This window comes from Pelophylax lessonae (genome assembly GCF_965119305.1).
Source record: "Pelophylax lessonae genome assembly, chromosome: 3".
Classification (NCBI taxonomy): Eukaryota; Metazoa; Chordata; class Amphibia; order Anura; family Ranidae; genus Pelophylax; species Pelophylax lessonae.
The window spans coordinates 52,704,770-52,721,079 of NC_138770.1; the positions used below are offsets into that span (position 1 = coordinate 52,704,770).

General features: G+C 54.9%; 1 protein-coding gene across 3 annotated transcripts in view; it reads left to right on the plus strand.

Annotated features, from left to right (window-relative positions):
• The first annotated feature begins 661 nt into the window (after positions 1-661).
• KIF13B (kinesin family member 13B) overlaps positions 662-16,310 on the plus strand; it is a 518,118-nt gene continuing 502,469 nt past the window's right edge. For all 3 annotated transcript variants that reach the window (XM_082248971.1, XM_082248973.1, XM_082248972.1), the window contains exon 1: positions 662-777. In XM_082248971.1, coding sequence (XP_082105097.1) covers positions 723-777 — 55 coding nt within the window. In that variant the 5' untranslated portion in view covers positions 662-722. The remainder of the gene's footprint in view (positions 778-16,310) is intronic.

The following is a 16,310-nucleotide window of genomic DNA, read 5'->3' on the forward strand; positions in this document are numbered from 1 at the left end:
ATTTACTCTTTATTGATGAGATCACATATTATTTACTCTTTATTGATGATATCACACATTCTTTACTCTTTATTGATGAGATCACACATTCTTTACTATTTATTGATGATATCACACATTCTTTACTCTTTATTGATGAGATCACATATTCTTTACTCTTTATTGATGAGATCACATATTATTTACTCTTTATTGATGATATCACACATTCTTTACTCTTTATTGATGAGATCACACATTCTTTACTCTTTATTGATGATATCACACATTCTTTACTCTTTATTGATGAGATCACACATTCTTTACTCTTTATTGATGAGATCACACATTCTTTACTCTTTATTGATGAGATCACATATTCTTTACTCTTTATTGATGATATCACATATTATTTACTCTTTATTGATGATATCACACATTCTTTACTCTTTATTGATGACATAACGCAGTGCTGACTCTGCACTGATGACATGAGAACTCCCTCCAGTGATCGGAGTGTCTGGAGGGCGCCATGCCCTCTCTCTCTCTGAGGTGATGCTGAGCCGTGAGAATTATGTGACGGATCTCCATGACAACCAGCAAACCTCGCCGCGCAGGGTGCCTTTTAAAAGCGTGACGTCGTGACGTCGCGGTTCAGGCTCCTCCTCCCCGTCACCTCCCACCTCGCAGAGACGGAAGCCGGCGGGGTCCGGGCAGGTCCGGGTGCTGCTGGCGGAGGAGAGATGAGCGACTCCAAGGTGAAGGTGGCCGTCCGGATCCGGCCTGTGAACCGGAGAGGTGAGCCCCGGGGGGGAGGGGAGAGAAGGGTCACACTGAGCTGGTGACAACCTGATAGCATGAGAGAACTTCGCTGAGTGACACCCGGAGAGTGCTGGGAGAAGTACTGTGACACTCAGTGACACCAACACTGACATTACAGTGCTACACATGTCACTATGTAACCTCTTCACTGACATCATGGAACTATCACACTGATACAATGTAACCTCTTCACTGACACCGTGTGTGAGAGACTTTGTAACAACTTTATTTCCTGACACCACTAGAGACAATCCTACCAAACACTGACACTGATCTACAATGTATCCATACACTGATCTACAATGTATCCATACACTGATCTACAATGTATCCATACACTGATCTACAATGTATCCATACACTGACATGATTTACCTCTACAACTTACCTATACACTGACACAATGTAACCGTATACCCACACTGATATGCAATGCCCCCCTCCCCTCCATGCACTGGTATGGGATGCCCCCCATCAACTGGTAGGGGATGCCCCCCCCCCATCAACTGGTAGGGGATGCCCCCTCCCCTCTGTGCACTGGTATGGAATGCCCCCCCCCCCCCATCAACTGGTATGCAATGACCGCTCTCCTCCATGCACTGGTATGGGATGCGCCCCCCATCAACTGGTATGGGATGCCCCCTCCCCTCCAAGCACTGGTAGGGAATGCCCCCCTCCATGCACTGGTATGGGATGCCCCCCCATCAACTGGTATGGGATGCCCCCCCCCTCCATGCACTGGTATGGGATCCCCCCCCCATCAACTGGTAGGGGATGCCCTCCCCTCCATGCACTGGTATGGGATGCCCCCCCCATTAACTGGTAGGGCATGCCCCTCCCCTCTATGCACTGGTATGAGATGCCCCCCCTATCAACTGGTAGGGCATGCCCCCTCCCCTCCATGCACTGGTATGGCATGCCCCCTCCCCTCCATGCACTGGTATGGCATGCCCCCTCCCCTCCATGCACTGGTATGGGATGCCCCCCCATCTATCAACTGGTAGGGGATGCCCCCTCCCCTCCATGCACTGGTAAGGGATTCCCCCCTCCTATGCACTGTTAGGGGATGCCTCCCCCCATGCACTAGTATAAGATGTGCCCTCCTCCATACTGACAGCCATCTCTGTGTGAATAGTGACCTCCCCCTGGTGTCACCTGTACGGCTCTGAATGGTACCTCTGCTCTCATCTCTGTAATGACAGATAGGATGGATAAATATATAATATGAAATAATAAATGGGGAGGGAGGTGACTGCACCTGCCTCATACTGCACTGACTGTTCCCTGGATTTCCTGACAGGCGGCGCCGCTGACTGACCCCTTGTACCCGACAGGCAGGGCCGCTGACTGACCCCTTGTACCCGACAGGCAGGGCCGCTGACTGATCCCCGGTAACCAACAGGCAGGGCCGCTGACTGATCCCCGGTAACCCGACAGGCCACAATGTTTACTGATTCCCAGTGCCCCCAGTGATCCCCAGTACTACTCACAGGGGGCGCTGCTGACTGATCCTAGGTACCCCTGATTCTGCTTTCCAGTTACTAGTACTCCCAACAGCCAGCGCCGCTGACTGTATCCCCGGTACCCGACAGGCAGGCCCGCTGACTGATCCCCGGTACCCGACAGGCAGGCCCGCTGACTGATCCCCGGTACCCGACAGGCAGGCCCGCTGACTGATCCCCGGTACCCGACAGGCAGGCCCGCTGACTGATCCCCGGTACCCCACAGGCCACAATGTTTACTGATTCTCAGTGCCCACAGTGATCCCCAGTACTACTGACAGGGGGCGCTGCTGACTGATTCTAGGTACCCCTGATGTTGCTTTCCAGTTACTAGTACTCCTGACAGGCAGGGCCACTGACTGATCCCGGTACCCGACAGGCAGCACAGCAATACTTACAGATTCTGAATACCCCTGACAGGTGGCACTGCTTACGTATCCTTGGTACCCCTGACAGGCAGCACTGATGATCAATCTCTGGTACTCCTGACAGGCAGTAGTGCTTACTGATATTCATTACTCCTGTCAGGCAGCACTGTTGGCCAATCCACTAATGCCCCTCACAGATGGCACTGCTTAATGATCTCCTGTACCCATGACACTTCTTGCTTACTGATCCCCCCCCCCCATACGCACGACAGGATGCACTGCTCACTGATTCCCCCCCCCCCCCCTCGTACACATGACAAGAGACACTGCTTACTGATTCCTCCCCCATACTAAACATGACAAGAGACACTGCTTACTGATTCCCCCCCCCGTACGCATGACTGGAGACACTGCTTACTGATTTCCACCCCCCCCCCCCCCCGTACGCACGACAGGAGACACTGCTTACTGATCCCCCCCGTACGCACGACAGGAGACACTGCTTACTGATCCCCCCCGTACGCACGACAGGAGACACTGCTTACTGATCCCCCCCGTACGCACGACAGGAGACACTGCTTACTGATCCCCCCCGTACGCACGACAGGAGACACTGCCCCCGTACGCACGACAGGAGACACTGCCCCCGTACGCACGACAGGAGACACTGCCCCCGTACGCACGACAGGAGACACTGCTTACTGATCCCCCCCGTACGCACGACAGGAGACACTGCTTACTGATCCCCCCCGTACGCACGACAGGAGACACTGCCCCCGTACGCACGACAGGAGACACTGCCCCCGTACGCACGACAGGAGACACTGCCCCCGTACGCACGACAGGAGACACTGCTTACTGATCCCCCCCGTACGCACGACAGGAGACACTGCTTACTGATCCCCCCCGTACGCACGACAGGAGACACTGCCCCCGTACGCACGACAGGAGACACTGCCCCCGTACGCACGACAGGAGACACTGCCCCCGTACGCACGACAGGAGACACTGCTTACTGATCCCCCCATACGCACGACAGGAGACACTGCTTACTGATCCCCCCGTACGCACGACAGGAGACACTGCTTACTGATCCCCCCCGTACGCACCACAGGAGACACTGCTTACTGATCCCCCCCCGTAAGCACGACAGGAGACACTGCTTACTGATTCCCCCCCCCCCCCTCCGTACGCATGAGCATGATAGGGGTCACTGCTTACTGATTCCAAACCCCCCCCCCGTACCATGATGGGTGACACAGCTTACTGATCCCCCTCCCCGCTGTATGCATGACGGGAGACACTGCTTACTAATGCCCCCCCGTACGCATCACAGGAGACACTGCTTACTGATCCTCAGTATCTGAAAGTAAGCACTGCTTACTGATTCTCAGTACCCCAACAGTTGGCACTGCTTACTCCTTCCTGGTACACCTGACAGGTAGCACTGTTGACTGGTCCCTTATACCCTTGACAGGTGACACTTGTGACCAATCCCCAGTACCCCTGACAGGCAGCAATGCTTACTGATTCTTGCTACCCCTGACAGGTTGAGCTGCTTACTTGTCCGCTGACAGGGAGTACTGCTGACGAGTGCCTGCTACCCCTGACAGGTGGCACTGGTGACAGATCCCTGGTATTCTAGATAGGGGGCACTGCTGACCTATCCCAGGTACACCTGATAGGGGGGGGGGAATTCTGACCTATCCCAGGTACACCTGATGGGGGGCACTGCTTACCTATCCCAGGTACACCTGATGGGGGGGGGGGGCACTGCTGTCCTATCCCAGGTACACCTGACGGGGGGGGGCACTGCTGTCCTATCCCAGGTACACCTGACAGGGGGGGGCACTGCTGTCCTATCCCAGGTACACCTGACAGGGGGGGGCACTGCTGTCCTATCCCAGGTACACCTGACAGGGTGGGGCACTGCTGTCCTATCCCAGGTACACCTGACAGGGGGGGCATTGCTGACCTATCCCAGGTACACCTTACGGGGGGGGGGGGCACTGCTGTCCTATCCCAGGTACACCTGACGGGGGGGGCACTGCTGTCCTATCCCAGGTACACCTGACAGGGGGGGCTTTGCTGACCTATCCCAGGTACACCTGACAGGGGGGGCATTGCTGACCTATCCCAGGTACACCTGACAGGGGGGGGGGGCGCTGCTGACTTATCCCAGATATAGCACTGATGTCCTATCCCAGGTACACCTAACAAGGGGGGGGGGGCACTGCTGACCTATTCCAGGTACACCTGATAGGGGGAGCACTACTAACCTATTCCAGGTACACCTGATAGGGGGAGCACTACTGACCTATTCCAGGTACACCTGACAGGGGTGGGGGGGGCACTGCTGACCTCTCCCAGGTACACCTAATAGGGGGAGCACTACTAACCTATTCCAGGTACACCTGACAGGGGGGGGGGCACTGCTGACCTATTCCAGGTACACCTGATAGGGGGAGCACTACTAACCTATTCCAGGTACACCTGATAGGGGGAGCACTACTAACCTATTCCAGGTACACCTGATAGGGGGAGCACTACTGACCTATTCCAGGTACACCTGACAGGGGTGGGGGGGGCACTGCTGACCTCTCCCAGGTACACCTAATAGGGGGAGCACTACTAACCTATTCCAGGTACACCTGACGGGGGGGGGGGCACTGCTGACCTATCCCAGGTACACCTGACAGGGGGGGGCTATGCAGACCTATCCCAGGTACACCTGACGGGGGGGGGGGTTGTTGCTGACTTATTCCAGGTACAGCACTGATGTCCTATCCCAGGTACACCTGACGAGTGGGGGGGCGTTGCTGACCAATTCCAGGTACACCTGACCGGGGGGGGGGCACTGCTGACCTATCCCATGGGGGGGCACTGCTGACCTGTCCCTGGCTAGGAGGTTGGTCCCATGGACTGTCCTTTTATAGTTCAGATATCACATACTGTTCACAGTTACTATGGAACCCTCCGGGTGTCTCTCGGCGTCTGCTGTTGATGCTTTTACATTGAAGAAAGTGGGTATTTTCAGCCAGTGTCTGTACTTGTATCTCAGTGACAGTCCTGTGTCACATAGGTGTCACTTTGTTGTCTCTGATCCCTGGTACTCCTGACAGGAGGCGCTGTTGACCAGTCCACTACTGATGATCCTTGGTATTCCTGGCAGGTGGCACTACCGACAATCTCCAGTACCTCTGACAGGGGGCGCTAGTGACTGATTCCAGGTACACCTGATAGGAGGCACCACCGAAAGCGCGGTTTTCCGATCCCTGGTCCCCCCTGACAGGCGGCGCTGTTGTCCGATCCCTGGTCCCCCCTGACAGGCGGCGCTGTTGTCCGATCCCTGGTCCCCCCTGACAGGCGGCGCTGTTGTCCGATCCCTGGTCCCCACCTGACAGGCGGCGCTGTTGTCCGATCCCTGGTCCCCCCTGACAGGCGGCGCTGTTGTCCGATCCCTGGTCCCCCCCTGACAGGCGGCGCTGTTGTCGGACCCTGGTCCCCCCCTGACAGGCGGCGCTGTTGTCGGACCCCTGGTCCCCCCCTGACAGGCGGCGCTGTTGTTGGACCCCTGGTCCCCCCCCTGACAGGCGGCGCTGTTGTTGGACCCCTGGTCCCCCCCCCTGACAGGCGGCGCTGTTGTCGGACCCCTGGTCCCCCCCCCTGACAGGCGGCGCTGTTGTCGGACCCCTGGTCCCCCCCCCTGACAGGCGGCGCTGTTGTCGGACCCCTGGTCCCCCCCCCTGACAGGCGGCGCTGTTGTCGGACCCCTGGTCCCCCCCCCTGACAGGCGGCGCTGTTGTCGGACCCCTGGTCCCCCCCCCTGACAGGCGGCGCTGTTGTCGGACCCCTGGTCCCCCCCCCTGACAGGCGGCGCTGTTGTCGGACCCCTGGTCCCCCCCCTGACAGGCGGCGCTGTTGTCGGACCCCTGGTCCCCCCCTGACAGGCGGCGCTGTTGTCGGACCCCTGGTCCCCCCCTGACAGGCGGCGCTGTTGTCGGACCCCTGGTCCCCCCCTGACAGGCGGCGCTGTTGTCGGACCCCTGGTCCCCCCCTGACAGGCGGCGCTGTTGTCGGACCCCTGGTCCCCCCCTGACAGGCGGCGCTGTTGTCGGACCCCTGGTCCCCCCCTGACAGGCGGCGCTGTTGTCGGACCCCTGGTCCCCCCCTGACAGGCGGCGCTGTTGTCGGACCCCTGGTCCCCCCCTGACAGGCGGCGCTGTTGTCGGACCCCTGGTCCCCCCCTGACAGGCGGCGCTGTTGTCGGACCCCTGGTCCCCCCCTGACAGGCGGCGCTGTTGTCGGACCCCTGGTCCCCCCCTGACAGGCGGCGCTGTTGTCGGACCCCTGGTCCCCCCTGACAGGCGGCGCTGTTGTCGGACCCCTGGTCCCCCCTGACAGGCGGCGCTGTTGTCGGACCCCTGGTCCCCCCTGACAGGCGGCGCTGTTGTCGGACCCCTGGTCCCCCCTGACAGGCGGCGCTGTTGTCGGACCCCTGGTCCCCCCTGACAGGCGGCGCTGTTGTCGGACCCCTGGTCCCCCCTGACAGGCGGCACATCTGATCAGTGTGTATTCTCAGGCAGTCTCTGTGGTTGTGTCCCCAGTGACAGTGCTGTGTTGGTGTGTTTACCTGTCACACAGGTACGCCTTTTTGTTCCAGGCAACAGGCGGCGCTGTTGTCCGATCCCTGGTCCCCCCCTGACAGGCGGCGCTGTTGTCCGATCCCTGGTCCCCCCCTGACAGGCGGCGCTGTTGTCGGACCCCTGGTCCCCCCCGACAGGCGGCGCTGTTGTCGGACCCCTGGTCCCCCCCGACAGGCGGCGCTGTTGTCGGACCCCTGGTCCCCCCCGACAGGCGGCGCTGTTGTCGGACCCCTGGTCCCCCCCCCTGACAGGCGGCGCTGTTGTCGGACCCCTGGTCCCCCCCCCTGACAGGCGGCGCTGTTGTCGGACCCCTGGTCCCCCCCTGACAGGCGGCGCTGTTGTCGGACCCCTGGTCCCCCCCTGACAGGCGGCGCTGTTGTCGGACCCCTGGTCCCCCCCTGACAGGCGGCGCTGTTGTCGGACCCCTGGTCCCCCCTGACAGGCGGCGCTGTTGTCGGACCCCTGGTCCCCCCTGACAGGCGGCACATCTGATCAGTGTGTATTCTCAGGCAGTCTCTGTGGTTGTGTCCCCAGTGACAGTGCTGTGTTGGTGTGTTTACCTGTCACACAGGTACGCCTTTTTGTTCCCTTTGTTTGCTGTGACAAGCTGATGAAACCTGTGATCATAGAGTAGAAGCCGTGACCTTCCACCTGTTATGTCTGATCCTCAGTCTAGTCCTTATGAATGGAGTGCAGGCAGCCGGCCCAGAGATTGCATGTCGGCGCACTCATAAACTTGTGATCATTGTAGTAGTCAAGTCCTCTGAGAAAGTTGATCCCTGACACACTTCTCACACACCTGATATATTGGAGGGGGGCGTTGTCACATTCTCAGCGATCTGATAGGGGGAGGGGGGCGCTGTCACACTTCTTACCGATCTGTCACATGGGTTGGCCTGCTTATTGGTCTAATTTATGTACATGGAGCTCGGTGTATGGACTGCCATCACTCTGCCTGATAAAGGGGATCACATGGTGGCCTGCAGATGGGTTACTGCTAATACTATTCGCTTTGGTTACATTGTATCCTTATGAAATCATTCTTGTTACTTTTCTTTTTTTTTTTTTTTTCTTTTCTCTGCTGGTAACTGAACTTTGCTAAAAATGCTGATTTAAAGCTGAGTTCCAGTCCCCAAATCATACATATATATATATATATATATATTTTTATACTCCGCTGTAATTTGATCAACTTTTTATGCCACATTTAGCTAGTGTCTAGTGCACCCAACCCCCCCCCCCCCCACAGTTAGAAAGCACTTCCTAGGAGCACACTTAACCCCTTGATCACCCCTGGTTTTAACCCCCTCTTATCCAACGCAGGAGGGACAGGAGAGGGTTGGGGAGGAGGAAAATCTACTGCCACTAGGGACCTTGTTCAGACCCTTCTTGTTATAGTGACAACTGCTCCTGGGCTCTGCTCCGGCGTTGCGCTCCCTGGGCTCTGCTCCGGCGTTGCGCTCCCTGGGCTCTGCTCCGGCGTTGCGCTCCCTGGGCTCTGCTCCGGCGTTGCGCTCCCTGGGCTCTGCTCCGGCGTTGCGCTCCCTGGGCTCTGCTCCGGCGTTGCGCTCCCTGGGCTCTGCCCCGGCGTTGCGCTCCCTGGGCTCTGCCCCGGCGTTGCGCTCCCTGGGCTCTGCCCCTGGGCTCTGCTCTGCCCCTGGGCTCTGCTCTGCCCCTGGGCTCTGCTCTGCCCCTGGGCTCTGCTCTGCCCCTGGGCTCTGCTCTGCCCCTGGGCTCTGCTCCCGCGCTGCTCTGCCCCTGCGCTGTCACCCCATAACAATGCTTTAAGTGGAGACTTCCAAGTGTCCATTTCAACACATTATGCTGGCATGGTCGGCTGTTGTCACCACCATGAAACCCACCCTGAAGAGCACATAGTCAGGAGGTGGCTGCAAAGAGCTGGCAAAGGATCAGCAACACTAAGATGCAATAAATGATGGGAAAAGCTGAAAAGAAGAACTTAGAAAAAGTTCATACATGGCTTCAACTTCATTCTTTCATTTAGAGCACAGCTGTTTTTGCAATATTGCACGCAAATATTTGGCCGTGCGATGCCAAGGCCCACCCACCAAGAGGCTGAATATTTGCATGCTGTCAGCGCCAAAAGGTTAAAGAGTAACATTCGGTCCCCTTTTCTTAGCCCCTCTCTGCCCCTTCCAGTGTCGCCATTTTGGCGGGTAATTAGATGTGGCCCCAGCCTTCAGGTTCTGGCAGAGTCCTTCAGCAGCTCTCTGTATGTGCAGAAGATTTCCCTGTGTATGCGCAAAGACAGCAAAGTATTGGGGCTTCTGTAAGGCTATGCGTTTTTGCCGCGCGTTTTCAGTTTTGCAGAAACGCGCTACAGCCTATTTAACATGATTTTCTTACGGGTCACGTTCATATCCGTGCATTTTCAACCGGTGTGTTTTTTTTTTTTGAAGGGTCAGGAACTTTTGCCTGCTGCAGGTTTGTTTTGGTTCCATAGACTTCAATGAAAACGCAGCACTTGCGTTTTTTGCTGGTTTTTCTTGCATGACAACAGACACCTCCCTGAAATGTAAAACGCATTAATAACGTACTGGGAAAATGCATCAATTGCAACCTACATAGGTATGAACCTAGCATAATAGCTGCCCTTTGCACATGTGTAGGGGAACTGCGCATGCGCAGATGTGCCGCAGGGCACAATCAGGGCGAGAAGCATTGTGGCACATCTGTGCATGTGCAGAATCTGGGTGGAGGGGGCACAATTTGTCATTCCTGCTTAGTGCAGCGCAAAATAATCTTTTAAAAAAAAAAAAGTATATCCAATTGTGAGAGATGGAGGGGGGGGGGGGGAGGAGGCTGGGCAATGTGATAGTTTAGGGTGAAGGTTTCTTTTTATAATGAAAGCGTTCCAGAAGCTCCGATGATGTCTGTATGGCCGTACGCTGGCTGCAGGCAGGAGCAAGGAATGTGGGTCATCATTCTCTGTATCTCCAGCACAGCGGGAATCCCCAGGAAAGCGGCGCAGGATTAGGGGAAGCCCTGTCTGACCGAGTGAGCATTACCACTGATCAGCACTGTCAGCACTGACACCTCTCCAGTCTTCTCATAGAAACTGCAAGTGTCCTACTTAGAAGACCCCATGTATGTGTACGAGGAGGGATCCTAACCCCTACATGTATGAGGATCTAACCATCCACCGATGCAGAATTAAAGGGTTCGTTTTAAAAATGACTGCGCCCCTCGGGGCGTCCGCAGCGGTTTCCCCCTAGGGGGGCATCCGCTTTAGTGTGCCCCTTGAGGGCGTTCCGCTTTAGTGTGCCCCTTGAGGGCGTTCCGCTTTAGTGTGCCCCTTGAGGGTGTTCCGCTTTAGTGTGCCCCTTGAGGGCATCCCGCTTTAGTGTGCCCCTCGAGGGCGTCTGCTTTAGTGTGCCCCTCGAGGGCGTCTGCTTTAGTGTGCCCCTCGAGGGCGTTCCGCTTTAGTGTGCCCCTCGAGGGCGTTCCGCTTTAGTGTGCCCCTCGAGGGCGTTCCGCTTTAGTGTGCCCCTCGAGGGCGTTCCGCTTTAGTGTGCCCCTTGAGGGCGTTCCGCTTTAGTGTGCCCCTTGAGGGCATTCCGCTTTAGTGTGCCCTTTGAGGGCGTTCCGCTTTAGTGTGCCCCTGGAGGGCGGCCTGCTTTAGTGCGCCCCTACTTGTCATGTATGAGGACCTAACCATCCGCAGATGCAGAATTAAAGGTTTAGTTTTAACAATGACTGCGCCCCTCGGGGGGTCCGGTCCGCTTTAGTGTGCCCCTGGAGGGGCGTCCGCTTTCGTTTGCCCCTGGAGGGCGTCCGCTTTCGTTTGCCCCTGGAGGGCGTCCGCTTTCGTTTGCCCCTGGAGGGCGTCCGCTTTCGTTTGCCCCTGGAGGGCGTCTGCTTTAGTGTGCCCCTCGAGGGCGTCTGCTTTAGTGTGCCCCTCGAGGGCGTCTGCTTTAGTGTGCCCCTCGAGGGCGTCTGCTTTAGTGTGCCCCTCGAGGGCGTCCGCGTTAGTGTGCCCCTCGAGGGCGTCCGCGTTAGTGTGCCCCTCGAGGGCGTCCGCGTTAGTGTGCCCCTCGCGGGCGTCCGCTTTAGTGTGCCCCTCGCGGGCGTCCGCTTTAGTGTGCCCCTCGAGGGTGTCCCCCAGCAGCAGTTTGCCCTCAAGGCGCCCCCAGCATTGTATAAAACCATTGTCCAGTTTAGAGATTTGCATTATAATAGGTGAACTAATCCTTGAAAGTTAAATTTTTTTATTTCTGGTTATATGCATTCAAGCTGTGCACAGTAGCATGTGAAGCAGGGATGTGCGTTGTGGTGATGTTCATTTTGAATAGTATCCCAGCATACCCAGGTAGTGCAGCGCAATGCACGGATGTGAACATCCATATTTGCAGTGAGCTTTGTTGTAAAAGATGCTGTGTGTCTGTTAAATCCCGTATGATAGTACCTTCATTTCCAGTAGGCTGCTTTACCAAAACACAAATGAACCACTTCAGCTCCAGAAGATTTACCCCCTTAATGGCCAGGCCTTTTTATTTGCGATACAGCACTACGTTACTTTAATTGCCCATTGCGCTACCATGCAACTCTATACCCAAATTAAACTTCTGTCTCTGACCATCTCCTATATCATGTCTGCAGTCTCTGACCGTCCCCTGTACCATGTCTGCAGTCTCTGACCGTCCCCTGTACCATGTCTGCAGTCTCTGACTGTCCCCTGTACCATGTCTGCAGTCTCTGACCGTCCCCTGTACCATGTCTGCAGTCTCTGACCGTCCCCTGTACCATGTCTGCAGTCTCTGACCGTCCCCTGTACCATGTATGCCGTCTCTGACCGACCCCTGTACCATGTCTGCAGTCTCTGACCGACCCCTGTACCATGTCTGCAGTCTCTGACCGACCCCTGTACCATGTCTGCAGTCTCTGACCGACCCCTGTACCATGTCTGCAGTCTCTGACCGACCCCTGTACCATGTCTGCAGTCTCTGACCATCTCCTGTTCCATGTCTGCAGTCTCTGACCATCTCCTGTACCATGTCTGCAGTCTCTGACCATCTCCTGTACCATGTCTGCAGTCTCTGACCATCTCCTGTACCATGTCTGCAGTCTCTGACCATCTCGTGTACCATGTCTGCAGTCTCTGACCATCTCGTGTACCATGTCTGCAGTCTCTGACCATCTCGTGTACCATGTCTGCAGTCTCTGACCATCTCGTGTACCATGTCTGCAGTCTCTGACCATCTCCTGTACCGTGTCTGCAGTCTCTGACCATCTCCTGTACCGTGTCTGCAGTCTCTGACCATCTCCTGTACCGTGTCTGCAGTCTCTGACCATCTCCTGTACCGTGTCTGCAGTCTCTGACCATCTCCTGTACCGTGTCTGCAGTCTCTGACCATCTCCTGTATCATGCCTGCAGTCTCTGACCATCTTCTGTATGTGTCTGCAGTCTCTGACTGTCTCCTGTAGCATCACTGAATATTATGTGTCTATAAGTGGTATCAGGGCCGCAGTTCATATGAAGAAAGTTGGCCTCCATCATCCTGGACTAAATGGGCAACAGTCCTATTCTTTTTGGGGGGGAGATGCCAAAAGTGGATTATTTTTTACCTGACGGGATGAGCTGTAATTTTTTTTGTTTGTTTTACAGGTTCTCTTTAATCCCTATTAAAGCGCACATGAATAGGTGACAATCGGACAGCCCCCTATCCTTGTCCGAGGTCACATGAGGTCGTATAGCTGTAATATTCGTGGGGGGGGGGGGGGTCTTTGGTCAGTTACACCATGACATGTGGAGGTGACTCATGTCCACCTGTGTCTGTATATTTGGGGTTGTCTGGGCACAGAGCCTGCATGCTGTCCTTGTGAACGGTTGTCCGCGGCCGGACAATGTCCTTCAGTCCTCTTCAGCAGCACCAACCTGTATCTGGTGACTCTCCATGATGTCACAATATGTCCATTCATCTCCGAGCCCATGCAGTTTGTCACAATGCTAATGACTCCAGACTTCTCTATCACAGTTATGGACGAGTTTCCATTTGTACACAGAGACTGACGGAACGTTTTCCTTTTTAGAATTGTTTGTGCAGTGTGGGTATTCTATTGAACACACTGGGGCAGGATAGGGTGATGTATAACTGTCCAGTAAGGGGGGTAGAGGATGGAGTCAGTGCAGCTTGTTTGCCCCGTATCCTTAAACTCCTTTGCCATGTCTCAGTGGGCTGCCAAATGGGCTCGTTGCCAATGGGCTGCCAATAAGCTCGTTGGCAGTTGGCATGCCAGTGGGCTCGTTGGCAGTGGGCTGCCATCTCGTTGGGCTTGCACAGGCTCACAAAATTTAGACAATAGTAAATTGGAAAAACGTTGCCTGGTCTGAGTCTCGATTTTAGCTGCGACATTCAGATGGTAGGGTCAGAATTTGGTGTAAACAACATGAAAGTATGGATCCATCCTGCCTTGTATCCACATTTCAGGGTGGTGGTGGTGTAATGGTGTGGGGGATATTTTCTTGGCACACTTTGGGCTTCTTAGGTAGGCCATGGCATTTAAACAATGCTCACTTGGTACTGAGTATTGTTGCTGACCATGTCCATCCCTTTATGACTACAGTGTACCCGTCTTCTGATGGCTCCTTCCAGCAGGATAATGCACCATGTCACAAAGCTCAAATCATCTCACCGCTGGTTTCTTCATAATGACAATGAGGTCACTGTACTCCAATGGCCTCCACACTCACCACATCTCATCCAATGGAGCACCTTTGGGATGTGGTGGAACATGACAATGAGGTCACTGTACTCCAATGGCCTCCACACTCACCACATCTCATCCAATGGAGCACCTTTGGGATGTGGTGGAACATGACAATGAGGTCACTGTACTCCAATGGCCTCCACACTCACCACATCTCATCCAATAGAGCCCCTTTGGGATGTGGTGGAACATGACAATGAGGTTACTGTACTCCAATGGCCTCCACAGTCACCACATCTCATCCAATAGAGCACCTTTGGGATGTGGTGGAACATGACAATGAGGTTACTGTACTCCAATGGCCTCCACACTCACCACATCTCATCCAATAGAGAACCTTTGGGATGTGGTGGAACATGACAATGAGGTCACTGTACTCCAATGGCCTCCACACTCACCACATCTCATCCAATAGAACACCTTTGGGATGTGGTGGAACATGACAATGAGGTCACTGTCCTCCAGTGGCCTCCACACTCACCAGATCTCATCCAATAGAGCACCTTTGGGATGTGGTGGAACATGACAATGAGGTCACTGTCCTCCAATGGCCTCCCCACTCACCACATCTCATCCAATGGAGAACCTTTGGGATGTGGTGGAAGATGACAATGAGGTCACTGTCCTCCAGTGGCCTCCACACTCACCACATCTCATCCAATAGAGCACCTTTGGGATGTGGTGGAACATGACAATGAGGTCACTGTCCTCCAGTGGCCTCCACACTCACCAGATCTCATCCAATAGAGCACCTTTGGGATGTGGTGGAACATGACAATGAGGTCACTGTACTCCAGTGGCCTCCACACTCACCAGATCTCATCCAATAGAGCACCTTTGGGATGTGGTGGAACATGACAATGAGGTCACTGTTCTCCAATGGCCTCCACACTCACCAGATCTCATCCAATAGAGCACCTTTGGGATGTGGTGGAACATGACAATGAGGTCACTGTACTCCAATGGCCTCCACACTCACCAGATCTCATCCAATAGAGCACCTTTGGGATGTGGTGGAACATGACAATGAGGTCACTGTACTCCAGTGGCCTCCACACTCACCACATCTCATCCAATAGAGCACCTTTGGGATGTGGTGGAACATGACAATGAGGTCACTGTTCTCCAGTGGCCTCCACACTCACCACATCTCAAGGGCACTTTTGTAATGTGGTAGAATGGGAGATTGGCATCATGGATGTTCAGCCGACAAATCTGCAACAACTGTGTGATGCTTTTCATATCAATATTGACCAAAATCTCTGAGGTGAAGATTCAACAAGGTGTTGGAAACATTCCTCAAAGGCAGTTCTGAAGGCAAAAAGGGGGTCCAACCTGGCACTAGCAAAGTGTACCTAATAACGTGGCCGGTGATTGTAATATAAAGGTCCTCCTTGGAACTGGCTTTTGGTCTGGGTGGATAGTGATGGTGGGTTGTGTTCCTTTATCTAAAGATCAGTGAGCATTGACCCACAGCCCCGTCCTCCTCCCAGCCAGTGGAAAGAGCTGATTTCTGTTTATTGAGGCTCAGGATCTCCGAGGGCCGTGTTTCCATTTCCTTTATGTGTGTGCACTGACTGGTGAAGGGAGACTTGTGAGTGGTAAGCCGGGGAAATTCAATCACTTCCTGTGTGTCACCCTGATGACCTATCTCTTATCTCCCCCGGGCCGTGCCACTAATAGAATGTTTTTTTTAAAACAAAGTTCTGCTATTCAACCATTTTAACAAACCCCCCCCCACTCCCTCTCTTACATCAGACTCCCTCTTCAGATGCGGAGACCATAGGCAGCTTCAGTGCACATTGAGGATATACTTGGTAAAGGGTCAGACGTCGCCCATGGGCCTTGATTTGGTAGTCCTTATAGATAAAATTCCTATTTCATTATTGCAACAAGTTGTGCCCCCTCTGATTTGAGGCGTCTACCTTGTCTGGCCATGGGCTGGGAAGGCAGAGAGTCCGTGGTGTCTGTGCCCCCTGGGGGTGGTCGCCCCAGAGGTGCTCTTAGTAACACTTGGGTGTGGGACCCCAATGTGTGAACCAACACATGGTCACGGCTCCAAGCACTTTATCTGCACTGCACCTTTTAGGGCTGGGCCTATTGGCTAAGTCTGGGGCAATTTTTGTTACCAGGCCTCAGGGCCCGGCCAGTGCACCATGCACAGCCACCTATTGGCGCTTTTCCACTGCATGGTACGGTGTTCGAACGGTTCGGTACGGTACGGCGGCGCTTTTCCACTACATGGAACCAAACAGTACGGCTCG